The following is a 27,770-nucleotide window of genomic DNA, read 5'->3' on the forward strand; positions in this document are numbered from 1 at the left end:
ACCAGTAGAAACATTGGTGCTAATGTATGTAACAGTGTCTGGCATAAAAAAATGGTGGGGTTTCAATTTGCAAAAGAATTTTAGGTAATTTATGGATGGCCTCTAACGATACATATAAGTTTAAACGCGTTTTTCTCAAAATAACGTTTTCTCAAATTGCGGACAGTTTATCTCTGAATCTACTAAACCGATTTTAATAAATGATAACTCAATTTGTTTTTTAGTATGTCCTGTGTGAGAATTTACCAGAAAATGGTCAAAAAATTAAAAAAAAACATTTTTGCAGACTAGAAAAATACTGAAAAACCTAGTGTATTTTTAAACAAATTATTGAAACATCTGCTATTTTTTATTTTAGTCGATTTTCCATTATTGGTGGTACATTTCTATGCAAGACAGCTTCCTTTTTAAAAAGCAATTTGGATTTTCTGTTTCCGATTTGTCAATCTTGAGATAAACTGTCCGCAATTGGACAACTAACTTTTTGGAGTTTCGATCTGAATGCTGTCTGCAGATTATGATATTAAATAAAAATTGAAAACAAACCATTATTTTTATTCTCCAAATATGTACTAATATAGGCAAAAAAGTTTTTTTAAATATTTATAATAAAAAACCTAAGAAAATTTTTTTTTAAATTTGGTCTTTTAAGAGCCTTCTAAAGTGTAGTACTACCTGAAGAAACTGGGGCGCATAAAGATGGAATTTATGTACAATGCCATCGTTGTCTTGGATATAGCCACATAGGATCTGTTTGTAAGGCGGCAAACAGATTGACTGCGTGCTTCAAGTGCGGAGAAGTTGATCATAAGTTTGCGAACTGTAAAAGGGGTTCAAGCTGTTTTCCATATGAGGAAAAGTTTGAAGAAAACGCAAGTGTAAATCACGTAGCTATCAGTTGAGAATGTCAAGTCATAAATGTCATAAAGGAGGCTAAGAAAACACAGGTAAGAATTAAGAATAAGTAAAGCCATAACAAGAGTGGTACGGTAGCATCGCGTAAGCGACGAGAAGGGACCATCATCTGCGAAGTTTAAAGCCGAAAGGTAATTCCTGTTAAAGACGGGAGTGGTTTTTAGTGGGTCGACCAGAACAAGAGTCGCATCCATCGCGGATTTCCGCCTTAGATTATTATTTTTCATTGAATGAAGTTACACAGAACAGTTCATGCATAATTTTCATCAATCAAATTACTGTTACAAAATGATGACTGGAACAATTGTCGACTATCTAGAAAATTCAGGGATTTTTAGTAGCATTACCAAGTGGAAAAGAATTACAAAAATGTAACCAGCTTTGTTTGACCTAATCCGAGGATCATTAGAAAATGGAGGAATGATAATTGTTTGAGTTATTTTGTATACAGCCGTATCCTTAAACACTTACCGTTAGTATCATATTGATAGAGGCTAAAATCAACCCTAAGGGATTAGAATGACAGGCAATTAATACATACGCTCAAGTATGTCTATCGTCATGAGTCATAAGCCTACTCGTAGTTACTAGATGAATCTATTATTATAGTGTGCATAGCCAGTGTTAAACAGCGTAGGTTTAGTTTCCAGAAATACATAACTTCAAGCTTACAATATCTAATAGTTCATAGATCAGTTTATGCTATTCGAAATAGGCGAGAAACTGGAGTAGAGCATCTACACCGCACGCACTTCCTCTTCACTGAACCTCTATCGCTAAAGTCAGGTGGTCAGCTTTAGAGAATTATCTCTTCGCTCATATATGAATATATGTTAAATCGTTTGCATTAACTCATCATGCGCAAACACACATCTATATTAAATTATTTCAGTCAAATGCTCGCTTTAAAATATTCAAAATTTTATCTATTTAAGGTTATCTTCTCTATAAATACAGTTACGAAAATGACAAACTAAAATGACACACTAAGGAATTTAATAAACAAAAATTGAGGAGTATTTTTTTGGTGACCGATTTCAAAGTAAAATTCTACATGGACTTGTAACACTAGGAGAAGAATTCAAGAAATTTGTCTACGTAGTTGAATTTCGAAAGGCAGAGGAAGACGAGAAGGCATATCTTCCAGGCCAATGATTCTACACTAGTGGCAAGTGACGAACCTGACGGAATGTTGGCAAAGTGACAACAGTACTTACTTTCGATGCCAAAACATCGACAGATATCAACAATATCTTTCTTGAATTTACGTTTCTTAAAAATTATTCCGTCACAGATAATCAATTATCAAAAACTTTCAAAGCATTTTAGTGTTACTGTACAACATAATCAGTGTTCCTTTATTAAGAGAATTTTCTAAGTTAAAATTTAATCAAACTTTTTGAACTAGTTTCGCCATTCTTTGAGGAAACTTCATAACGAGATGATACTCAATTGACTGAGAATTTAATTTGTAACATTACAGAGAGGATAATAGATCAAAGAAGGATTGCTTGATAAAAGGGAATAAGAGTTTAAGGCAAAAGAAAAGAAGAGACTTACCTCGCGCGGAGAGTTTTTTTGTATTAATAATTTTCGCCGCAAATTCGAGTCCTGAACTTTTTTGAACGCATCGTCGAACAACGGAGAAAGCACCTCTGTAACAATCAAAATAAAATGAATTAGTACTCTATTAATTTTAATTAAATCATCAAATAATTTTTATCTTTCAGTATTAATAGTAAATTACAACTTAAAATTAATTTTAAGATAATAAAAATCATTACTTCCAACAATTGGAAACATCTCCATAAAATAATATTAACAATTACCAAAAATTTAAAAGCATAAATTTTTTTTAATCAAAAATTTACCAAATGCTGATGAAGAATTTGACGTTCCTGAGTTTAAAATTCGATTCAAAGATAATTATACATTTCCCATCGATTATGTAATTCACGAAAATGAAATCCATGTAGAAATGTATAGACATCGAGAATATACTGTATGGAATATGAAGCACAAGTATAACGAAATATTGATAACTGTTTAACTCTGTTTTCACCTGTCAGCTTTATATGAGTACTACGTGCCAGTTCTCATATGGTATCGAGAATACACTCAATGCTTTAAACCACCTAGTTTTGAATAATTTAGACCCGTCATTTAGACAGATTCAATAATTTTGCATTTCAAAATTATCGCAATTCTTGATTTTCACAAATATTAAATACCCAGTAAATTTCAAATATAATTTTCAATTAATCCTTATTTTTTTCTCATGCAAAATATGCTAAATGTGAAATTGTGTTTTGATTTTTTTGCTGCTCAATTTTAAATACTTTTGAATGAAAGTTTACAAAAATATTTTTCAAATGTTATTTCTCGGAGATTATTTCATTCGTTTATTATGTTTTACAATTTTGGTGTTAAATTCAAACTCATTCATAGAATAAACCCAGATTAAATATCTAATTTTTATCCCGCTTGACAAATTCACTACAATTACTGTGTTCAATTACGAGCATGTTAACTTGGGTATGATTTGCATGTAACAAACATATTGTTCATTAAGCTAAATGGCAATACCTCTATAGATATCCAATCACAGAATTTACGCAATGAAATACGAATAGTATTCTGTTACGTAGGTTGTATGGTAATTATTTTCTCATACATAACATCAAAAAGTGCATAATATTCACATATTGGTTTTTAAATTTTAAAAACATTTAAACATTAGAAAAGTATAAAATAGGAAATTAATTTTCAAGAAGGGATTTTGTAGAGTCAATTAAGGTCATAGAAAAAAGGCTTGTCAAAAAGAAGACTTTTAATAGAAAAATTTGAATTAACAATCAAACCTAATTAACAATTTTTTATCTAAATAACGCAACGAATCTGGAAAAATTTTATATTAGACTCATGCAAGTCCTCTTTGAAAAGCTTTTTATATGTAATTCACTTGACTGCTTTTTCTTTGTATAGTTGAGAAAAATATGTCTAAAGCAGTAGAAAGTATTCTGCATTTTCATTAATTATAAAATAATAAAGTTTTTGCAATTCTAAGAGTTTCCAGAAAATGAAAAGGTTGGCTTAAAAGCCGCAAAGATAATTACAGAAGGTTCAAAGATTAATGGACTCTATGAGTAATTAACATTCAAACCGTATAGGTTATTGCATTGATCACGCGAGAAGAATTTAACGAACTACTATTTTATTTGTCCACGCGAAAAGGGTGTTTTTAAACATCAATAATTAAAGTTAACTTTTCGAGGAGTACTTTAAGAAAAATTAATACTAAAATCTCTCTCTGATCACAAATTTAATACATTTAGGACTTTTCCATCTTTTCAAAAGAGCTTTATCAGCTTCTATTCCGAAACTCGTTTGAATAGATGTATTCGAGCTAGTTTTTCCATTTCCTTTTTTTGGTGAGAGTAAGGAATCCATGTGAAATTGCTAGAAGAAAATATATTTTCCAAAAATTAAATCGATCCAAATTTGAAACGGGGTATTGATTCGAAACCATTCTCGACGTGGTTGGGAATGTCGCTTTTCCGAAGACTGGGGTTGGTCGAGAGGCGAAAGGAGGAGAAGGGCGTCTCCATGACGACCAATCATTACAGGAGATTGTGCCACCGGGTTACCGAGCCGATGAGGAGAGAAACTGCAAAAGAACATGCCGTTTCCTGCCTAGTAGCCTATCTAATCATTTTTACTACTCAAAAGGTCACGTTCTGTCACAATTTACCCAAGCGATCGTAATTAATCAATTTCGTTATCCTTCTTCTTCAGCTCCCCTCGTGCCTCCTTCTGATGAAAAACTTTTAATAGTTACCCACTAGAATAAACTATATCTAGAAAATTATTCTACATCCAATTAATAGTTTCCTATCTGTTGGAATTGCAACAGAAATACACTCACTGAGGCAAATGGACTAGCAGAGGTACACTTAGATTTTTGTACCTGAATCAAGTACCAAGAGGCAATCTGTCTAGCACTAACCACTGTCGAGTAATTTTCAAGTAAACATACTACAGCTTGCAAAGTTCCATTATCATTGAATAAACGTTCATTTTACGTGTATTCCCTGTGTTTAATTGTGTTTGTTCTTTTACAATAAATTACGATTAATATAAAGTCCAACTCTACCTAATAACCACGAAGAAATAATTCATATATTCCTCCTTTCAACGTCCATAAAAAGTATTTTTATAAAATAGCACCAAGGGTTTAAAAGGTTTTCGACTTTCAGATCACTGAACTCCAAAGAAGAGAAATATCGCTGAGGAAGTTTAAAGCGGGTGAAAAGATTGATAAAAGTATGAGAAAATTGTTCCTGACCATAAGCGACATCTTTTTCGACATGATCCACGATTACTCCAAATTACTTTCCAACCGATTGATATTGAAATTGTATTTTCTATTTTTAAGAAAGTTAATCAAATTAGTATTCAGAATTTCTTCCATTTGGAGTTCAGAATTCACGAAAGGAAAAGTTATTTCACATGTTTTGCTGATGGTTAAAGTTTCATTCACATTATGCCTGGACGAGCTGATCACTCAACGTCATGAAATTAGGGCGTGCAGAGCGTAGCATTCAAGTAGAAGATGCCTTTGAGACTCTAGTGTGATTTCTTTAAATAATCTCCTATACAAGTTTATGCTCATGATATTCTCTAGAAAGAAGCGTATAATTCGTGTTGATCGATTTTCAAAATCGATCATCCGATACAATTGACCTTAATTGAGTTAGACAATGCCAACAGAGAAAAACAGTTGCCTTTTAGTCACTTTAACTAATCGACTATGGTTTATAATAAATGTCATTAGACACCGCATTATAAGTCTAATAACGTGATGAAAAGAAGAAGAAAAAAACCTCCCAAGAAGGTCGTTGCCCGAAAAAATGTTTTTATAAGTTCCCGTGTAGAAAAATTTCGGGGCAGTCTGGAGTCCAGAGATTACCCCAACTAGACGCATCTGGACGGTCTAATCTGGACGGTCTAACTGTGTGCTATATGGGATTTTTCTGGACGGTCTAATTTAGACTTTCTAACTGTATGCTATATGGGATTTTTCTGGACGGTCTAATTTAGACTGTCTAACTGTATGCTATATGGGACTTCATTGGCATCACTAGAATTCAAAATTTTTAATAAGCACAAATCAAAGTACAATCAAGACTTTAGTGCCCGATTTTTCGGTCTTCTTTGAATTTATACATGGATTGTCACTTCAAAATTCAATGGAATAATTTAGTATCTAAAGAATCGTTCAAAAATAAATATTGTAGGTTTATATGAATTATTATAAATAAAATTTTCAATGAGTTTAATTAAAAATTCTTAAGATCTTAGATTTTTGAAAAATGCCTAATAATTCAAATTCTCCTGAAATTAGATAAATTTTTTAACATATTGTATTTGATTAATTATTAAAAATAATTTATCTGTAGAAGAATTTTAGTTAAAAACACTATAAACAATTGAGTGTTGGAGAAGTTACAGATTATTGTAGAAATTTAATTATTTTCAAAAGTAACAAAATTCTACACAGAAATTCAATTATGTTCAAAAATTTGTTTAAATTCTCATCAAAATTTCAATTATCTTTATAAATAAAATAGTTCTCTGAAATTCAATTATTTTCCAAATTTTTAACAAGATTCTTGGCAAAATAAAATATAAGCAAAAATTTAATTACTTTCATAAATAAAAAACCTTTCACAAAAATTCAATAAGGATTTACAAATTTTTTATAAGTTTCTTCTCAATAATTCAATTATTTTTATAAATAATAAAATTCTCAAAATTTTTTTATTATTCAAAATTTCTTAGTTAATCTCAGAATTTCTTAATTATTTTTAATACAATTTTAATCGAATTCTTCGAAAAGTGTATAATTATACTTAACAATTCTATTGAAATTCGTCATAAGAATTCAATTATTTAAAAAATTTTTGAAAAAACTAAAAGTAATACTTTAAAAAATTGTTTAATGATTATAATTGCAGTAAGAATTATTTATTTAAATATTCATATATAATAATTAATATAATTCGGGATTATTATGTGTAATAATTTTAGTCATAGTTTTCACATCGTCCTTATAAGCAACAGAATATATGACACTGGCATTGATATAGTAAATTAGGAGAGTTCACACCCAGACTTCAGTGGCCGTGCGGTTTAAATGCTTCGAGTCAGGTCGTCAAGGGTGGGGGGAGTGCGTTCGATCCCACATGCGAGCGGATATTTTTCATTGTAAGTGTTATATAAAATAATAAAATTACTATATTTAATCTGTATAAGTGTTATAAATTAAAATTGTAAACATGTTTGTAAATAATGTTAAAGGCCTGTTAAAGAATGAATTTAAAAAATGTACCAATTAACGCAAATTGTTTTTTTATTGAAATTATCTTTCAATATTACTCTTTTAAATAATATTTACTGCTAGTGCAGTATATTATTTATTTGAAAATAATATAATTATTATAATAATAAGTTATTGTCATTAAATACATATACACACATATATATGAATAACAATAATATTGATTTATTATTAATAATTCATATTTTCACATTACATTGAATAAACATGAGAACCGAGTAAATTTGGGTAAATTATTTAAAATTAAAAAACTGAAATATTGAAATCGAACCTAAAATTTTAAATATTAGCACTGCTCATTAGCCCTGATTAGCTCGTCCAGTCTGGACCAACGCGTGGTTCGATCGTCACTGGTCTGATTAGCCCATGGTCAGACAGTCTTTTCAGCGCCCAGTTAGAGAATAGACTGTCTTTCTGGCACCACACTAGAACCCAACAATTTTTCTACACGGGTTATTAAAGAAGTTATTGATCTCCCTGAATACCAATATTCCTAAAGAAAATAAGTAGTTTTATATCTCTCAAAATGTCTTCCGGGGCTATCAAACCCTGTTGATTTTTCTCCTTACCGCAGTGAATCTCTAAACAATCGCATTTTTATTTTTTGAAAACAGAAACTCTTCTTTTAAAATAATAAACATTTAAAATTTATAACGAAAACATTTATTTTCCTTCTACGAAAAGAGTAAATATGCAAATTAGGTAAAGCAAAACATTCTTATGTTAGGTATTTATTTTGGAGAGAGGAAGAAAGCAATATCCTTACCTGAAGAGAGAAGATTTTATGTTATTTGAATTTCTCTTGACTAATCATCAGAGGTAGATTTATCATCATTTCGGTAGATTTACATCTCAATTACAATTTTTTTTAAGTAGTCGTACATACGGTTTAACAACAAGACACATTGACTATATAAATTCCAGTTTGGACAATTTTGTTTTTCATAGTAATCATATTCTATTTTTTATTTCTAAATAATTATCAAGAAAAGAGAGAAAATTCCTTGAGAATATCTAATTGCCAAAAATACCGGTTATATCCCTTCTTCTTTTAATTTATCACTCAACATTCCTGAAGTAAATAGCGTACCGTAGTCAGAAATAATTTTTCCAGCTTTTCCGAATTCTTTTATATGATGATTGAAAATTTTATTAATTAGCGCTTTTGAAGTCATTTTTCCAGTAGGATATAATTTTACGTATTTAAAAAATGCATCTTTAGCTATATGTACAGTCGAACCTGGATATAAGAGAGAACTGGATAAGCGAGAAACCTCTATAAGCGAGAGTTATTAGCTGGTCCCGTCATTTTTACATGTAAGAAAAACCACCCTAGGACCTCTATAAGTGAGAGTTGATATTCCCACTTGAACCTCTATAACCGACAAAATCTGCTCTCGGACCTCTATAAGCGGGAGTTTTTACGGTTTATTTCAAAATTTTATTAAACTATTGTCAATAATGAATTTTCGGCTAATGTAGATAAGTCTGTCTTTGATCAAATTTATGCGCTTGAGAAGAAAGTCTAAAATCTTGAAACAAAAAAGCAAACAAAAATGACATACTTTCCCTAGTAGAAAAATTTGGTGGCGCTAGCATGGTGCCACTCTCGCGTTCCATTGCGCTGTAGTGGCGCTGAGAGCATTTGAAACACTTTTTTAGTCTAGCGCCTTTCTCGCATTCTGCTCGCAGTGCTAGAATGAACATAACCTCACCTGCCAAAACTTTATTTCGCGATTTAAGGGGATGTCAAAGTCGATTGGATTTTTGCATTGAGCTTCAATGGGAAAATCGCATCGACTTTGACATCCCCTTAAAAGATGATTCTTATGTCATTTCTTTTGACGAATATAATTAAAAAAATTGTGTACACATAAAAAACATTTACTAATTATCTGCCTGCAATTAAATTTACTCTCTAAATCTGAAACAGCGATAAGTATACAACTGATTCCAATTAGCGTATATACGCTGCGAATTAGTGAAATTTCGCTAAAAAATCAGTGAAATTTCACTAATTAATTAGCGTATATACGCTTTTTGGAATCAGTTGTATACTTATCGCTGTGAAACAGTGAAATTTCGCTTATTCAAATTTAGAGAGTAAACGTATTTGAAGATAAATACACATTTCATTTAAAGTTATGGTAATAGATTTTAATTCAGAAAACGGTAACCTATTCTTAATCCCAAGCCTAATCAAAATTTTGATCATTATTTGCTGTATAAAATTGTTTTTAAATATGGAAATTTTAAGAATAAATTATTATTAAATTTCCATAAAAAATTATTTATTTCTTCACAGTAACAGTGTCAAAAATAGTTACACATGTTAAACATTGAAATTAAAATTTTTGAAATTAACCAATTCTTTTATAATAATAATAATAATAATAATTGAAAAAATTAAGTTCCTATTTAAAATCAGTAAATCTTTTCTGTCCGGTCAATTAAAAATAAAGAAAAAATAAATCTAGTTTGAGGTTATGTTTTCTAATTCGAATGGAGAGAAATTAATAATATATTTGATCCATCAAAAAGTATTTATTGTTATTCTTGGTGATAAATCGTTAGATTAATTACTTAAAATATATTAAAAAATTTTCTTGGAGGTTGAATAAAGCTTCATATACTAAAAATTCTTTTATAAATAAGTGTATAAATTAACGAATGAACAAGAAGTTTATAATGCAATATTAATTTATATTTAAATTTAATACAATTACAAATATAAAAATACTTAGAATCCTTTACTATTATTGTTTTTAAATGCCACAATATTCAACAAGCAAACATTTACTTTTACTTTAAAAATAAAAGCAAACACCTTTGACAGTTTATGCAACAGAAATTTGAGGTTATGTTGCATTCTAGCAAAAAGTGCTCGCGCCATTCAAGGCGCTAGAAGACGTCGGCGAGATAAACTGCCATGCAAATTCCAGTGGTGGCGCTAGCATATATCTAGGCTTCCATTAAATTTTTCTACCTGGGTTTTTAAAATTAAATAAATAAAATATTTCAGTTTAACTCATACATTGTAACACTTATACGTTGTATATTCATTAATTAAATTAATTTAAAAAAACAATATTAATTCATAAACCTGTATAGGCTAGAGAAAATTACCGGTCCCTTGAACTCTCGCTTATCCAGGTTCGACTGTATTTAAATCCCCCTTTAGAAGCTGATAAAGAACCGTAAAAATCGATTGACAAAATTTCTCCCAGTTTTTTAGGTGCATAATTTTTCTGGCATGAGTCACAGCTTGCTAGTTTAAATAAATTATAAGTAAACTTATGAGTTAAAAATAAATTTATAACTAATTTCAAAACAATAATTGTCAAAGAATCAGTAATTACCGTTGCAATTCTTTTAATCCCCCTACTATAAAGAGGATAATCCGCAATAATTAATTTCCAGATATAACAATAATGAATTTGCATTCAATTATTCACATGTTGGATAAAAACATGCTGACTTGTTTTCAAAGGAAATGTGTAAAGTCATACACGCTGGTGTATTAGAATAGAAACAATACACGTAGAAATGAAGATTCATTGTATTTGACCGGACATCTGAACCAACCACTAGAACATGGTGTAACCAATTGTACCTCTATTCTCGCACTGATCGTCACCTCCTCATCCCTTTTCCATCGGGATCTTCACAGTGACTGAATCACCGGTGAAATTACCGAGGCGTTCGTTACCTATAACCGTATTTCCATACTCATCATTTACTTCCATGTATATCACGTTACAAAGAAAATATACACTCAATATTGAAAGTTGGAATAATTTTCCCAAAAGTTTAATTTGATCTCGAATTTGATGCAAACATAAATTCAAATTCTACTTTCGCTATAGGTTAAAAATAAAGAAAAGTTCAAAGATATTTGAGTATCTTTAAAAAAGATTTTGTAGGATACTTATTTTAGTGTTATCGCGATGAAAGTGGCAACTTCCTTATCAGCCTTCAATGGCTTTATAAAAAAAGTCCTTATCTATCTCAGGGTTATGGTTTGAAAGAAACTGAGCTGCTAGTTTCGATCTGAAAGGGATTTTTGATAAATTTCCGAATTGGCGATCGGTGAAGAATTAAAAAGGAGAAGAAGACGAAAAATAAAAATTTAGATCAACATTGAACATAAATGACAAAAAATCTAATTTCAGTTTCAACAAAACTTTTGTTCGATTGAACCGTTTCGAATATTTGTAAAATTTAGAAATTTCGTTCACCTTACATTGTGTTGACTCATAGTCTCATATTTTAAGTTCAAATTTAAAAGTCTCGCAATGTTCGCCACACTTTTAATGAAAATAGAAAAAACAAAATTTGACAAAACCATCTAGAAGAATTCTGAATAAGGCGCAAATCGACTCAGATCCTCAACTGTTAACAGAATGTTACAAATTTTAAAAAGCAACAGGATTACAATGTAAATGTTATTCTTTAAAGCATAAAAGCTTCCAAAAGTAAGAATAGAAACTGATGCAAACATTTAGAGCACGTAGAGTAACATTCCCTTTCTGTGTCACGTTCTCCATTTCTTTAGTTCCCCATCAGAAAAAAATGAAACTTTATGCGGGCAATTTCGTCTTTTTTCCACCTTCTTCGAGGTATGAACGTGATTCAGATAACTACACGGAGGGAAAAATCTAGCTTTAATAGTATGACACTACCTATACTAATTTCGCATGACTATAGTCACGCTTCAAACGCATGAATTCATATATATATATATATATATATATATATATAGGGGAGGATGGGGCAAGGATATTTAGTTGCTGTTATGCTTAGACGGCTTGCTCAAAAATCGCGTAATTCATAGTATATTCGCGTTTTAACACCAAAAGATGATTGTAAAAATTGCAAGTCAATCTGTCGCCATTTGCGAAGTTGGGAGATTATTTTTGAAAAAAGTCTGTTTTGCTAAAATGTCAACGTAATGTTTATCATATTGTTTTCTACATTAGAATTTCAGAATATTTTTTACGTAAAATGTTTTCCTTAGTGGAATTTCCTGCTAAACACGAATATCGTATTTATTTTCAAATTAATTCACGTCGTTCCTTAAAATTTAGAAAAAACTGAAATATGGACTCATGGGGCAAGGATAGTTAGAGATAATACGGCACGGTAAAAGCGTGTTAATACCATTGAAAATTTTAAAAAGTGTTTAATTGTTCTTTTTAGGTTGATATACATAATGGTGCGTAATTATATACGGAAAACGAAGCTTATGACCAAGAAATTGGTGGTCGTCTGAAAAAAATTGTTTAAACTTCTGATTCTAGTTCAGATGAATTTTAATATAATAATTGCAATTCAGAAAATGTTCCATACATATTTTTAATACTTGGGATATCAATATTGAATAGTCTAAAACCAGTAAAATAAAAAAAAACAAAAATTTACTGATTTTCTATAACATTTTTGGCATTCGAATTCTTTTAACTATCCTTGCCCCGGTACTGGGGCAAGGATAGTTAAAAATTTTTGTTTACTTTTTCATTCATATCTCGTAGGGATTTGAGTCTACAGTAAAATAATGTACAGCAAAATTATAGCCAAATAACCAGGCTTTCCAAAAATACTTTTCATTTGCAGATACATAATCAAGTTTGGCCGCTAGATCCGAAAAGGTCTTACCTAACTATCCTTGCCCCATCCTCCCCTATATATATATATATATATATATTCATATATCATGCGTTTGAAGCGTGACTATAGTCCATGCGAAATTAGTATAGGTAGTGTCATACTATTAAAGCTAGATTTTTCTCTCCGTGTACAGTAATAAAAGATACTTAACCAGTCCATATAACATCCAAAAAAATGTAACTTCAATTTCCACAATTCGCAAGTCGACAACTTGGGAAGAACTAGAAATTTAAACTATTCCCAGTAAGAAGTGAGGAATTAATAAGAATTCGAAAATTTTAATTCTTTTAAATTCCGTTTCTGACCAATTCTTTTCGTTTTTAATTGGAGAAGCTGAAAAGAAGCTAAGTTCAAAATTCTTTTGAATACCGATTTAATATTTTAAGCGGAAAAAAAATTTGTCGGTCCAAAGATTTGAACCCTCAAGTTTCATTGTCGGAGACAAACAGCTTGTCCGCTCAGCTGTTTAAACTGTACTATAACTTCTGAATTTTAGAAGTACTTATCTTAAAGTGTTGCAAACTTCAAAGGAATTAAAAAATTACGAAATAATAAAACGGAATAGACAGGAATTGAACTTACCACATAGTATTTAGGAATTAAAAAAAATCCGAAAATTAAAGAAATATTGAAACGGAATTGATTGGAATTCACTTCCAAGAAATCTTTGCCTACAAACGGAATACATATGAATTGGACACAAACGGAATTCAAAAAATTGATAATTTAACCTTTTCTGTAAAAAGTTAAAAATGTTTAATTCTTCTCAATTCCTTACTTCTTACTGGGATTGCTAAATTCCTTTAGACTAAACCAACTTCATTTCTGTGTTAACATAAGTCCGTGAATAGCCATTTCTATTTGCATTGTTCCAAAATGCGTAATAATCAGATAAGTATACTCTCGAGGTGCAAAATTTAATCTCTCAGGTGGACTTGAGAGATTAAATTCCTCAGTGGATTTAGGACACAAGAGAAAGCAAAAATGATTATTTTCTACAAATCAAGAATAAAGTTTTACTAAATTGTGTAAAAGATTATTACTAGCGTGATAAATATTATATTATCCAACATAAATTTTTCAAGAAATTACATTCCTTGGGAAAAAATAGATGTTCCAGTATTTTTTAGTTTATGAGTTGATACTTCTTGTTCCTATTTTAGATACTACCCTATGAAATCATAAAGTAGAAACTCAATTTTTAATAGCATCAAGATTCCTCCACCTCTTACAATGTTTCACTTTATCAACGTTCTTCAGGAGAGATGACTCAATATTGCCACTCATAAAAAATGCACGCCAAGAGAGAATGTTCGGCGCGCAAAATTTTCCAACATAAACCGATACAAGTTTACACGAAGGGAAAATAAGATAGTACCAAAGAGTAACACACTATCAACAAGTTTCAAAGTTCATCAATTTTCCCATTCGTTCAAAAATATTTCAGTAACTCACGTACCATTCTCACTAATAATTAATGTATTATAGAATTAATTTATACTAAAAATAATATTCATAAAAGTAATTTTTATTTACAAAAAAGAAGATATAAAGTTCGAAAATCTAGAAGGTTGAATAATGGAAAACTGCGAAACTATAAAGTTTCGCAGATAAAAGTTAAATTCTCTGCTCTTTGTGCAAATATAAACCTTTATCTCTGTCCATTCAAAAATTACAAAGGCCAAAAGGGACGGAATTTTAAAGAGGCTTTGTGGACCTTCTGATCTAAAAGTATCATCTTGTCCATCTCTTGCAAAAAAAAAGAATACTTTTTGAGGATTTTTTCTCAAAATAGAAACACAAAACCTGTTTTTTTAAAAAAAGGGAAAAAAATATCAAAGAGTTCCTCACAGAAAAAATTCCACATTCACTATTTTTCATCACCGCCGGTATTAAAAATCCTTTTGTAAATAACCTGCTTTCATTAAATTGTTTTCAAACATGTGAAAAGTTATATAAAATAATAAACTGATAAAATAACAATTACATCTATTTACGTAGGGAATATTTGATAAGCGAAAAAAATACAACTAAAAGTAAAGTAGGCCTGGACATTTCACCCTCAAGTCATTTTTTTCTTTTTTCTTCGCTTTATAGCAGGGGAAAAAACTCGGTTTGATATTGTCACATGATAAACGAGAGTGTTTATTTATGTACACATCAAAAATGATGGTCATCAAAAATGCCTCAAGCAATTTCTATTCAATTTTTCAACATTCTTCTGATAGAATGAAACAAAATTATTTTATTTCTTTCAATGAGTTTTTGTATAACTTTAGTGTTTTTTTTATTTGGAGACAATTTACTTTTTTATGAATTTCTTAATCAAAGGTACCTTTTCTTAAAGTTTACTGCTGTTTTTATTATTTGCAAAAACAAAATATTTAATCTTTTGAAAGAATTTCTTTTAAGTGGGGAAATTATCTCAAAAAAGATATCTTATGAAAATAAGTATAAACTTATTTTCTAAAGGTAGAGGAGAAAAATTTCTTCCCCTTTGGATCTTAAGGTCTTAAAGATTTGTCAGACGACATAATTACAATTTACAGCTGAGAATTTTAAAAAATTGTCGTGAATGGTAATTTGAATTTGAGGGTAGTTTGTAGAGAGAAATGACAAGCGATCTGCTTCTCTTCTTTCTACACCCTCATAAATCAATATTTCTCTTTAAGAGTTGTAAAAGAATGAGGCCACTATCTGCTTTTATACAATGATAGATCGCTTCAAGAATAGCAATTTTTTTAATGCGTGACTTTCACTGAAGAACTTTGAAAATTTTCATCTTATCTTCAATGAAAAAACCTGGGGAGAGAGCAGCGACCTCCCGAGTCCAGATTAATAGAGATGAATTACTATACATAGAACATAAGATTTTCAACCGGGAAAGACTATTTTTTAGGATCACAACTTAGGTAATAAGAGCAAAAGTTCTTTTGATACAAACTTTTATTTTCATCCGCAAATCTTTACGATTTTTATAGAAATGAAATCGAAGAAAAATAAATTTTCAAATCAGGTCAAAAAAAGAAGAAGTCATCAGAAACTTTTGCTGAAATTATCAGACGAATTGTTCCAATATGTCGAAAGTTTGTTCAAATGACAAGAAACATCAGATCAGAAACTGATTGAATTAACCTAAAAATATTTACTGTAGACATAGCATTATATTAAATAGAGACCTCGAGATCCCCCAAGTATCAAGTTTCAAGTGAAATCGACATTTTTAAAAATTCGTCAGCTATTTTGACTTTTCAAAAACTGACATCAAGTTCGTAATAAGCGACCCAGAAAACCCCCGAGTAATAAGTTTCAAGTGAATTCGACGACTTTCTAATTTGTCAGCCATTTTAGACCCGCCATTTTGAATGTTCAAAACCTGACGTGTGCCGAAAATAAACTTCACTGTGAAAAGAAGGCATCTTATTTTAAGATACTTTGGTAGTCACTTTTAAGTTGTTTCCAAAAAGTTATCAAAAGCATCTTAAAATGCATTAGTTTCTAAGATGAAAGTTGGAAAAATAAGATGTTTTAAACGTTTTAAAAGTGACTGCAATGTATTTTAAGATGCTTGTTTTTGCAGTGTTTCCATTTTTAAAAGATTTTTGTAATGAAAATCTATTTTCGACAGATAATCAGCTTGACATAAAACGACCCGAATGTATTGAGATAGCAGAATATTTTAATTAGGGCAAATTAATAAATAAGCTATATAAACCACAAACAGAAAATTTCCCTTTACATTTAAAATAAAAATTTCCATTTTGCAAACAAAACAAGAATTTTTATTTAAGTTGACATTTTATACTCAACTTCAAATGAGAAAAATATTTTATCCATTTTACAAACACATGATTGCAAAAAGCCATATTTTATCAAGTCATTTGCAACTAAAGTGGTTGTATCTTTTGAAAAATAATCCCCTCAGAAATAGAAAACTGTGAATCGAAAAAGTGGGAAATGCGAAAAATGCTTATAATGGTAAAGATAAAAATTTGCCTATCTTTTTTCTAAGGTTGAATCGTAAATTACGTCTCTACATAAAGAAGTTTTGGTAGTTTACAATTCACAAAAGATTTTTAACACTACACGAATCTAATTTTTTTTATTTCTAAAAAATTCAGTTTTTAATTTATAAATTTGAAAGTCAAATTTTTAATTTCAATATGAAGAAGTTTAATTTACATTAGTTTGAAAATTGAATGTATTTTACTTTACTATAACGACAGTAATTTAAAAGCGTTTAAAGTTTGGAACTGTTTAAACTTTAGTGCTTTCAATTTGAAGGCATTTAAAGTTTAAACTCGAACCTACTGACGAAACAAGTTCTTTAACGGTGCAAATACGTCTGAATGCTGTGATTAAAAATTCCTTACAGATGATTGAAAACCTCACACAACGAACATTAAGAAACACATCCCACAGAAAACTATATGGAGGGGAAAAATTTTCCGAATAAGGGAACAATAGAAAGTTTTCAACTTTGTGAGTAAATTTCTTTCCGAAAATTTTTTCTATATAAAAGTAGAATAGAGGGCAAGATTGGAAGCATTGTGTGTATAAAATTGCAAAAGAGTGAATGACCCTAACGTTTCTGTTTTTCCTGCTTTTCGGGGGTGAGTTTTATCAGAGGAAGAATCATGGGTTAACTCTTGCGATTTCATAAGTTTAGGTGTACGAGTGAGGGTGTGGTTTACAAAAGAGAAAATGGGATTTATCGTGCATTGTACTTGCGATAGTAGTATAGCGAGATTCAGTGAGTAAATCTGGAAACATTTTCAGTTGTCATTTTCCAAGGATGGCCAAAGGCGCCATAGTTGGTAAAGTTTCTCTCTTGAAAGTGTAAAATTAGGTATGTAGGAAAATCACGATTAGATCACACGTATTTGCATTATCTAGGGAATAAACGTCTAACATAAATTCTCCTCTTGTGAAAATTAACCGCACTTATGCATCCAGGCTGAAGCAATAAACTTAATGTGATTTGTGCTCTATAAACCTGCGTGACTCCATTGCATGTCCCGATTCGCATTGTCGTTTTCGAATTGCAATTACATGTCAAGTAATCTATACAATAGGCCCTTTAAACTACAGATAGTATTTTTCAATAAACTGATACTGGAGAAAATAACTAAATTAATGAATTTTATTTAATTCATAAATTTACCAATATACTTTTTCGAATATCAGGTTAAAATCTGAATCCTCCTTTTCTTATAACTGAAGCAGCATTGATCCAATAGTTTTACACCTGGGGATTAGATACCAAATATGGTCATCAACGTTTAGTCACCCTTGCCAAATTCGTCAGTCTCGGAAATGCTTTCAAGCTAACCAGTCCAGAAATCACAGCCAAATCAGATACCTGTGTTCTTCGTGTCAGTTCAGCACCGCCGCATTAACACGACATAAACATCAAATAATTAATTTGGTTACTCCAAGGCTGAGAGGTGTTCAGTCTAATCTGCTTCGACACCTGGACTCCGGACCTTTCACTTTGACTGTCCGGAAGCAATTTGAGGGAAATCTCCTACTCCATTTTTTGTTTTTGCTAACAACAATTTTAAAAGGCAAATAACTAATACTTCAAATTATGTCCTCATTTAAATTCTCTTTGATTCCAAAAAATTCTAATTTTGTTTTAGTGTGACTGAATATATTTGGATCTATTCTTTCTCTCTCATTCTAATTATTGTAAAGGATTCAGATAAAAACTTTAATAATTTAATTTCAATTTTAACAGTTCCTCTTTCTTAAACTTGTCCCTTAAGATCAGAGCCCTTACGCTCTGTGAATAAATCAGGTTTGGATCACCAATGCTACGGTGTACGGAACCCTAAAAATAGTGGGGAAAGTATTAAAAAAATATTTTTACACAAATTTATTAATGAAAATTGGAAAACAACACAAGAAAACTTACTATTTGAGATGAACTTTCAAATGGAAGAAATAAAAACTAGATTAAAATAGACTTTGTGTAAAATAAACCATATTAAACTTCATGACTTTTGTGTGGAGAATCGAGAAAATTGCACTTTTGTGTCATTTCCAATTAAGTCATATCCCAAGTAGAAATGTCCGGAGTTAGGACGGAGTTAAACACCGACATGGTACTGACTCAGTACTGACCGTCGGTACTGACTTTCGGAACCCGATCAGTACTGGGAGTATACTGACTCCAAAACCGAATCAGTAATACGTCGGAGTTAAAAAAGTATTAAAATCAGTACTGGCAGAAAACTGGCTTAACACTAAATCAGTACTGCGAAGGAGTTAAAAAAACAATCAAAATTTGTTATAATGTAATTAAACATTAAACATCGTTTGATTTATTAACAATTAAAATATTTGCAAAGATTTGTAAAAACATTATTCATCAACAATAATATCAAACATTTTATTAATTTATTATTAACTAATAGATATATTTTAATAATATAATAATAAATTATTATTAATTAATTATTTTTAGAATTATTACGTATTAATAATAATAAAAAAAATTTTATTTTTTAAAGCTGTATATATATTTTTATTTATTTATTTAACAAAAATTTTTCTTAAATAAATGTTTTTTTATTATTATTTTAATAAATAATTAGATTATAAATAATAAATAAATAATTATATTAATAATTTTTACCATATTATTATGATGTATCTATTAATTACTACATAATGACTTGATAAAATGTATATAAAGATATATGTATAATAATTTTTCTTGAAATAAATATAATATGCAGTGGATTTATTATTAAAGCACTGTATATATCGGTCCCACAATTCAAAAGGAAGTTTATGCGAGATAACTCCCGAGCTTGCGTGGCTATGCGGTATGTGTATTCGACTTGCGTCCTCGAGGTCTAGGGTTCGGTCCCCCGTGCGTGCGATATTTTTCCGTCTTAGTTTTAAGTGTTTTGTGTATAATTCTTAACAGTGTTACATAAAGTATAAGTTTAAATAATTAATAACCAGTAATAATAATAATTTAGTCATTAATTTAAATAAATAAGATTTAAATAAATAATGAAAAAATAAGAAAAATATTTTTTTAAAACTTATTTTAATAAAAGAAATTCTAATAATTAATTAATAATAATTAATACTAATAATAATTATTAGTATTCAATAAATTACTCCCCATGCTTTAATAATTAAATGAGAAGCTTATACTGACCGCCGGTAAAAATGAGTACTGGACAGCGTTACCAGCCAGGGTTTTCCCAGTACTGACTTAGTACTGGAGTCAGTACTGCAATACTGGCAGTCAGTACAAGATCAGTACTATGCCAGTATTACATTTCTACTTGGGAACCTTTCGTTTGAAATAAAAAATTAGTTTCGATTATAGGAAAGTTAAAAGGAACCTACGGATCTATAAAAATCGATTTTCACTTTTTTATCGATTCTTATAGTAAACGGGCTCCTCTTTACAATACAATAAACCGCAGCTTTCTAGCTGCATTAGTTTTTTCACAATTTCACTACAAAGTTAGGTGCTTTGACAAAAAAAAGTACAAAAAAATCAAATCTGACAAACTTTTCAGAAATTAATCAAATTCGCTTGAAACTTGTTACTCGGGGGTTTTCGCGGTCGCTGATTACGAATTCTATTTTAGTTTTTCAGAATTCAAAATGTCGGATCTAATATGGCGGACGAGATTAAAAATTTGTTCGGATTAGCTTGAATCTTGTTACTCGGAGGTTTTCGGGGTCGATGATTGCGAATCCGATGTTGGTTTTTTAAAGTTCAAAATGCTTGGTATAAAATAACTATATCTGATTCGTAATCATCGACTCCAAGATACCCTTTAAGTATAAATTTCTATGTGAATCCAAAAAACTTTTTTAAACTTCGTCCACCATATTGAATCCGACATTCTTAATTTTGGAAAACGAACATCGGATTATAAACTAACATATTTTATTTTTATAATTTACAATTATTTTTCTATTTAAAATTACACTTCCTAAAAAGAAATTTTCGAAACGTTAGATTACAAGCCAAATTTACGAAAGAAATTTTTACAGCGTAATCACTGCTGATTCCAAAATTTGCCGAACATGCGAATTCAGAGTACAGTAAAATAGTCTAGTGGGGGAATTATGACAGAAATAGAGGACCGTCTTTTTGGACAACGAAGTTAAAACCGGCTTATCTATGCACTTTGGACATAAAACTATATACCGACCTACGGTACACGACTAGGTGGAGAATCGATAGAACATGCAAACGTATATTGCTCTCGTTGTAGTCCTATATCTGCCTTTTGGTAGCAAGTGAATTGTGTATTTGTATATACATATATAAATAATGGTGCAGAACATGCATATGTATTATGAGGCTCAGTGGGTCGTCTACTGTGTCGCGTCACACCCCAACCTTCTATACCACCCCCATCCCTATTACTTTTTGTCCTATAGCCGCTTTCTTTATTATCATCGTCGTTCTACAGTCATACTATAGAATCCAGAACTACCGTACAATGGAATTTACGAACAACAAGACAGTAGTTTGCTGCCAACTCGTCTTTATTCCCGACAATAAACAAAAAGAATTAAAGCAAAATAGAAAAAGAAGAAATGTAGGTACAATTGAAAAAGGAGTGGCCATTTAACACTCTTTTGTGCAAGTTTAGTGGAAAATTCACTTTCATGTTTATTTGTGATGATTCCTTTTGAAAGATCTTGTTGACGATTCAGTTATAAATTTTCGTTCAACCAGAGAGTATTAGTTTGGAAATCAACCTCAGAACATCGTTAAGTAAATTGAACTAAGAGAGAATTAATTTGGAATTCGACAGAAGCACATCAAGTAAAATAAAATCAAAAACTAAAGGAAGTATGAAAAATAGTATTGAAAACTTTGCAATACTATAATTTAATAGTATAATTTAACAAATGAAAAGTAGAACAAATACATTTGTTATAGGACTAACAACGTCCATAAAAAGGGAGTTCCATTTAAATAAAATATAAAATGATTCATGGCCATAAGGGTTTATGAAATAAATATTCTCGATAGCTCAAGATCTCACCAATCATGAGGGTAAAACGTTTTACAATGTTTATGTCATGCGTTGAGATAAAAGAGAGCCAGAAAGTAATAGGCTCTGTATTCGCAGGTATTAAAAAATATTTATATCGAATCCAGTTAAATGCTGGACAAATAATCAGCATATGCGATAGAAATTATTTTCACCGAGTTTACAAAATTCGCATAAGTCGAGTTGTTCCGCTATTTTAAATTTAGTTTTTTTAATATATAAATATATGTTACATGTTTGTTGAGGAGTCTAACCTGAGCAAATATTCTTTTAAAATGTATAGGAAGGCGTTATTGCAAATAACTCTGTGTTTTTTCATTTATGGAAATACTTGGATATATTAAAAGACTTTTTTAAATTCGTCGAGAATTTTGATCATGTTGCAAAAGAGACTGTTTGTCTTTTAGTCACCGTAGCTGCGTGGGCGTGGTAACTCACATGCTTTGTGTCTCCGAGGTCTACACTGCAAAATCAAGTGTCTCATTTTGAGACGTTTTGTCCCATATTTGAAACACATAAGATGCCTTAGTCCACATATTTGAAACAGATATGTGTCTCATTTTAAGACGTTTCAAAGTGTCTTACACATTTAGCAATGCATTTTGAGACACGAAATGTGTTTCGAGTATCCGTCTCACGCTAAGAAGACGTTTTACGTGTCTTATACGCATTGAGTTACCTTTAATGTCTTAAAATGAGACACGAGATGAAATTAAATGTCTCAATATAAAACAGATTTTGTATCTCAATGGTTTAAACACTTAAAACAACTCATTTTAAAGGGTTACACCACTTTGAAATTTTCAAAAAATTGAAAAAATTTTTTCTTGCTTAAAATACTCTTTATGGACACCAAAATGATATGTCATTAGTTATATATCGATATCTCAAGTAAAAAGACAATTTTAGAACTGTTCAAGCAGGGTCGCGCGCTAAGGTTTACATTGTAATGAAAACTTTAAACTCGTTTTTCTCAAAACTGTATTTTAAAAATCGGTGGACACTCTAGCTGCCACAAATTTCAATCGATCCTCTTAGTTCTTTTTTTATTTTGTTTGTGATATAATTATCTAGCGAAATACGTACGGATATTTTGAAATATTAATATTTAAATTTTCTAGACAACTTTAAATAATGAAATTTAGGCAAAAATACGGACTTTTTCCTTCAAATCGATGCCATTTTGCGAAAAATAAATTTTTTTTAAAACGGATACGTATTTCGCTAGATTTTGAGCTACAGAAACTAAAGCATTTTTACTTTTTGGTCTAGCTTAATTCTGGACCGAGTTATAGTGTCCACCGTATAAGGATACATTTTTAAAGCACTTTAACATATCATCTGTCAAACCGACAATTTAAAAAAAAAAAATTTATATATATTTTTTTGTAGTTCAAGAGTAGTAATTACTGTAATTTAATTTTCCTAAAAAAATTTCTATTCTTCAATAAAAATTGTTGAAAAAGCTTATAGGCCAGTCAATGAAGACAAAAAGTGCACAAAAATACAAACAGCAAAGTCTAAACGGTTTCTGGTAGTTTGGGGGCTCCTTATAAGAGCCCCACAGTTTGTTCTCGATTTCCGGGTGCGAAAAAGAGTGTAAACAATCGCCAAAGTATGGAAAACATGGTTTTTCGATGCTCGTTGCTTCCGGTTAAGTTTTAGGGGAAAAAGTTGTTATTGAAAGTTATAGAGCTTGGAAATACCTTTCAAATGATGGGTCATACGTTAAAAAAGGTTAATTAGTTTAGTTGCAAATGAATTTAAACCATTAAAAATAGCACTTCTTTAATTGTTTAATAACATTGTTAATAATTATCGAATTTGTTCATAACTTACCAGGAATGTTCTCCTTGCGTAGCTGAATAAATCCCAAAAAAAATTAACTAGATCGGAGAAATAGTTTATGCATAATTCCATTTGTTAACTAAAAACATGTAATTTTTCAACGGAATGTCCCCAGTTTTGGTCCATCGAATTTCGATTTTTTTTTTGGAAAGTACACTTAAGAAGTCAAACTTTCATCCTATTTAAATGGCCAATTGATTTTTTTTATCTAAGTGCATAATAATGGACTTCAAAAAAAGGTATGTTTTTTTTTTTACATAAACAAATGGAATAACTCAGTCAATTTTCACTTTATCAATTTAGTGTAAACGGCATTTAATTTTATTTGTTTTCACAAAACTTTTTCAAAAAAAAAATCCAACCTAGTTTCAAGGGGGGGAGAGTTAGTTTTTATTTTTCAAAAAATTCCTGACTAGATAATAATTAATATTTTTAATTGAAAATTGTGCCACTTATAGTTCAATACATGTATTTTACGAAAAAAAATTGAACATAAGGTTTTGTGCATTTATTTTTCATTTACATCAAGTAAAAGTAAATATATGCACTTAGATAAAAAAAATCAATTGGCCATTTAAATAGGATGAAAGTTTGACTTCTTAAGTGTACTTTCCAAAAAAAAAATCGAAATTCGATGGACCAAAACTGGGGAAATTCCGTTGAAAAATTACATGTTTTTAGTTAACAAATGGAATTATGCATAAACTATTTCTCCGATCTAGTTAATTTTTTTTGGGATTTATTCAGCTACGCAAGGAGAACATTCCTGGTAAGTTATGAACAAATTCGATAATTATTAACAATGTTATTAAACAATTAAAGAAGTGCTATTTTTAATGGTTTAAATTCATTTGCAACTAAACTAATTAACCTTTTTTAACGTATGACCCATCATTTGAAAGGTATTTCCAAGCTCTATAACTTTCAATAACAACTTTTTCCCCTAAAACTTAACCGGAAGCAACGAGCATCGAAAAACCATGTTTTCCATACTTTGGCGATTGTTTACACTCTTTTTCGCACCCGGAAATCGAGAGCAAACTGTGGGGCTCTTATAAGGAGCCCCCAAACTACCAGAAACCGTTTAGACTTTGCTGTTTGTATTTTTGTGCACTTTTTGTCTTCATTGACTGGCCTATTATGTTTTGAACTGGTCAAAGTGGTGTAACCCCTTAAGACACGAGTGAGATACCAGTTTTTGCAGTGTAGGGTTCAATCCCACATGCGTGCGAATTTTTCATTCTTAGTTTTGTATGTTACTGTTAGAGGAATTGTTCATTACTCTTAAATATTTGAATAAACACAAAAATGTATATAAATATATAATTATAAATAAAATAACAAGAGCCAAGAAAAATTATATTTTATTCTAGATTTTGAGCAAAAAACCGACCAGTAACTGGTCAATTACTTGACAGTCGCTTTACAGATTTACTGATCAGTGACTCCAAAAGCACCGCGTTACATTTTAAACCAGTCACTTATCAAACTTTCTTGTCCGTCACTTGCCAGGGTATGTTAGTGATTTTTCTAAAAAAAATCCTGAAAATGGTCAATTGTTGCCCTTTTAAAAATAAACGGTGTAGGTCTGAATTCTTTTTCAAAACATGATAAAAACTTTTTAAGAACTTTTTTGTTCCTGCATTTTTATATCAAACGATAAATTGGAAAAACTTTTGGTCGGTGACTAAAGATTGAATGCCATCCGATCTTATCGAATTTTATTGGGATTCGTGAGAAACACGCTTTTAGCTATATAGAACTCGATCAGAAGCATGAATTGATGTTTGAGGAATTCTAACGGAAAAGGGATATCCTTATTATTAGGAAATCTTTCCTATGATATCCACACACAATCTTGAAGGCCGTAAAGCAAATTTTCAGCAAGAGGGTGAAAAATATAAAAGAAAACATAATTTTCTTTTATTAGAATTACAAAATAATTCCTTCACTTCTTTGAAAATTATCAACAACAAAATTGTCAGACCAAGTTTAATTCTAGGTTTACTATTTTTTTTGAACAGTACTTATTTTAATATTTTTAATGTATCAGTCTTTTCGTTCCCTCTATTTTTTCTTCCATATCTTTTTTCCACTTTGGAAATACGTATTTAATCTCCTTTTAGAAAAAACAAATATTGTATTAACTTAACTAACAACATTCCAAACTTTCACAAACTTTGGACATTCTTGTAGAAATTAATTATGTAACAAAAAAAGTATTTAAAATTCTTCAACTCTGCCTTATAAGGAGGAAATCATTTAAAATTTAAATGAATACGAATTTTAAGAGTCAAAATTATTTTCTTCTTCTTGTCTTAAATAAACAACGTACTTTATTTAAAAAATCAAAGTGTCCTAAAAAATTGCACTAAACATAATAAAGAAAAAATATTTTAGATCCTAATTTTTCATCCTTACTTTTCTCGTAGTAAAAAAAGCTTTTAAGTGGTTAATGCTCGCGATACGACTGCGAAATGTGGAAACACAGTTTTCTTCTCGTTCAATAAAGGAGTTCCCAACCTCTAGATTCTCCATTTTTATTGTCTGTTTCATTGAAACAAGAAGAAAGTGAAAAGAAATGAAATCGCAAATATAAAATGGGAAAGACAGTGAAAATGACGATATTTCAAATCGTCTCTCGCAATTAAAACAAAAACTTTTAATTCACTTTTCTCAGTTTCCTAAAACATAGACGAGTTACGTCATAGGGGATTTATCCTGACCTCTATACGTCGTTTGCCAATTTTACGCGGTGCACCTGCGACTTTTCACTGTCACTACTACAACCCTTTAACGACCGACACTCCCCTAATTGAAATTTAACTGAATTCTTTTCACTTAAACATTTTCCAGAGTTTTTTCTCCTCTTAACTTTATTGGACTATTTAATTAGCACGTACTTTACTGTAACTTCATAATACTTCATTCCGTTGAAGAAGAAGAAAACAAGAAAACGTGAAGAAACTTGAATATTTTGATCGATGCTTTTAAAAAGGATTAAAAACACTAAAGTAATTATTCATCTATTTTCCACTAAAGTTTTCTGCGTCATCAGTAGTTTGTTAATTTTTTATTTCTATGGAAACGAGTTCAGGAAGAAGTAGTTGATTCGAATTTTTTTGGATCGATATACTGATCTTATGATCTCTAATGAATAATGGCTATGTACCCTCTCTCACAGTGAAGAATAATTTATTATAAAATGAATTTAAAATTCTGCATTTTTTGTTGTGGTACAACAAAAGTTATTGAACCTTGTGACAATTTTAAGACATCTTTTTTTTACCGTGTATATGAAGATGGGGCTGCGCCTCGTGCGTTCGCGGTTCTCGAGGTTAGCAGAGAAGAGTATCGACCAGCGCATTGCCCTACAGTCACCCCCCTAGTTCGCCCATCAAGCAACTCCACTACTCTACTACTCGGAGGAGCAAGCATTCGAGGGTTGCCTCGAATAACGGCGTTTCTCAGCCACGCCACGATTACGCGTGCCATGAAAATTCCCTCTTCACTTACGAAAAGTACCTGCTAGCCGAATATTCCAAATTTTTAAATTCAAAGAAAAATTAAATACCAAGGAATTAAGATTGTAAACTGTAAACTCATTTTAGAATGTTTATTTTACGGATAGATTTGTCACGTCGCCGTAACTAATAATAATGGTAATTATAATAGTTCAGTTTATAATAACAAATTGCAACTTTTTATGAGCAACCAAATTGTAATAACAAATAATAACAAACAATAATTAATAAATAACAACAAGAATTTTTGTTTTACAATTAACAAATTGTAATAGTTACTGAATTACAAAAAACTCCATGTGTATATTATAAAGTAGAACAGGATCGGTACAAGAGAGTATCATTTTGGAAATCAACCACATAACATCT

The 27,770-nt window shown here is 30.4% G+C and overlaps 1 protein-coding gene across 1 annotated transcript in view; it reads right to left on the reverse strand.

Annotated features, from left to right (window-relative positions):
• Positions 1–656: 656 nt before the first annotated feature.
• LOC122510552 (calcium/calmodulin-dependent protein kinase type II alpha chain-like) overlaps positions 657–27,770 on the reverse strand; it is a 208,642-nt gene continuing 181,528 nt past the window's right edge. The window contains exon 2 of the mRNA XM_043625304.1: positions 657–2,570. Within this exon, the coding sequence (XP_043481239.1) occupies positions 2,393–2,570 (178 nt within the window). The 3' untranslated portion in view covers positions 657–2,392. The remainder of the gene's footprint in view (positions 2,571–27,770) is intronic.

This window comes from Leptopilina heterotoma, unplaced genomic scaffold (genome assembly GCF_015476425.1).
Source record: "Leptopilina heterotoma isolate Lh14 unplaced genomic scaffold, ASM1547642v1 Lhet_70, whole genome shotgun sequence".
NCBI classification, from domain to species: Eukaryota; Metazoa; Arthropoda; class Insecta; order Hymenoptera; family Figitidae; genus Leptopilina; species Leptopilina heterotoma.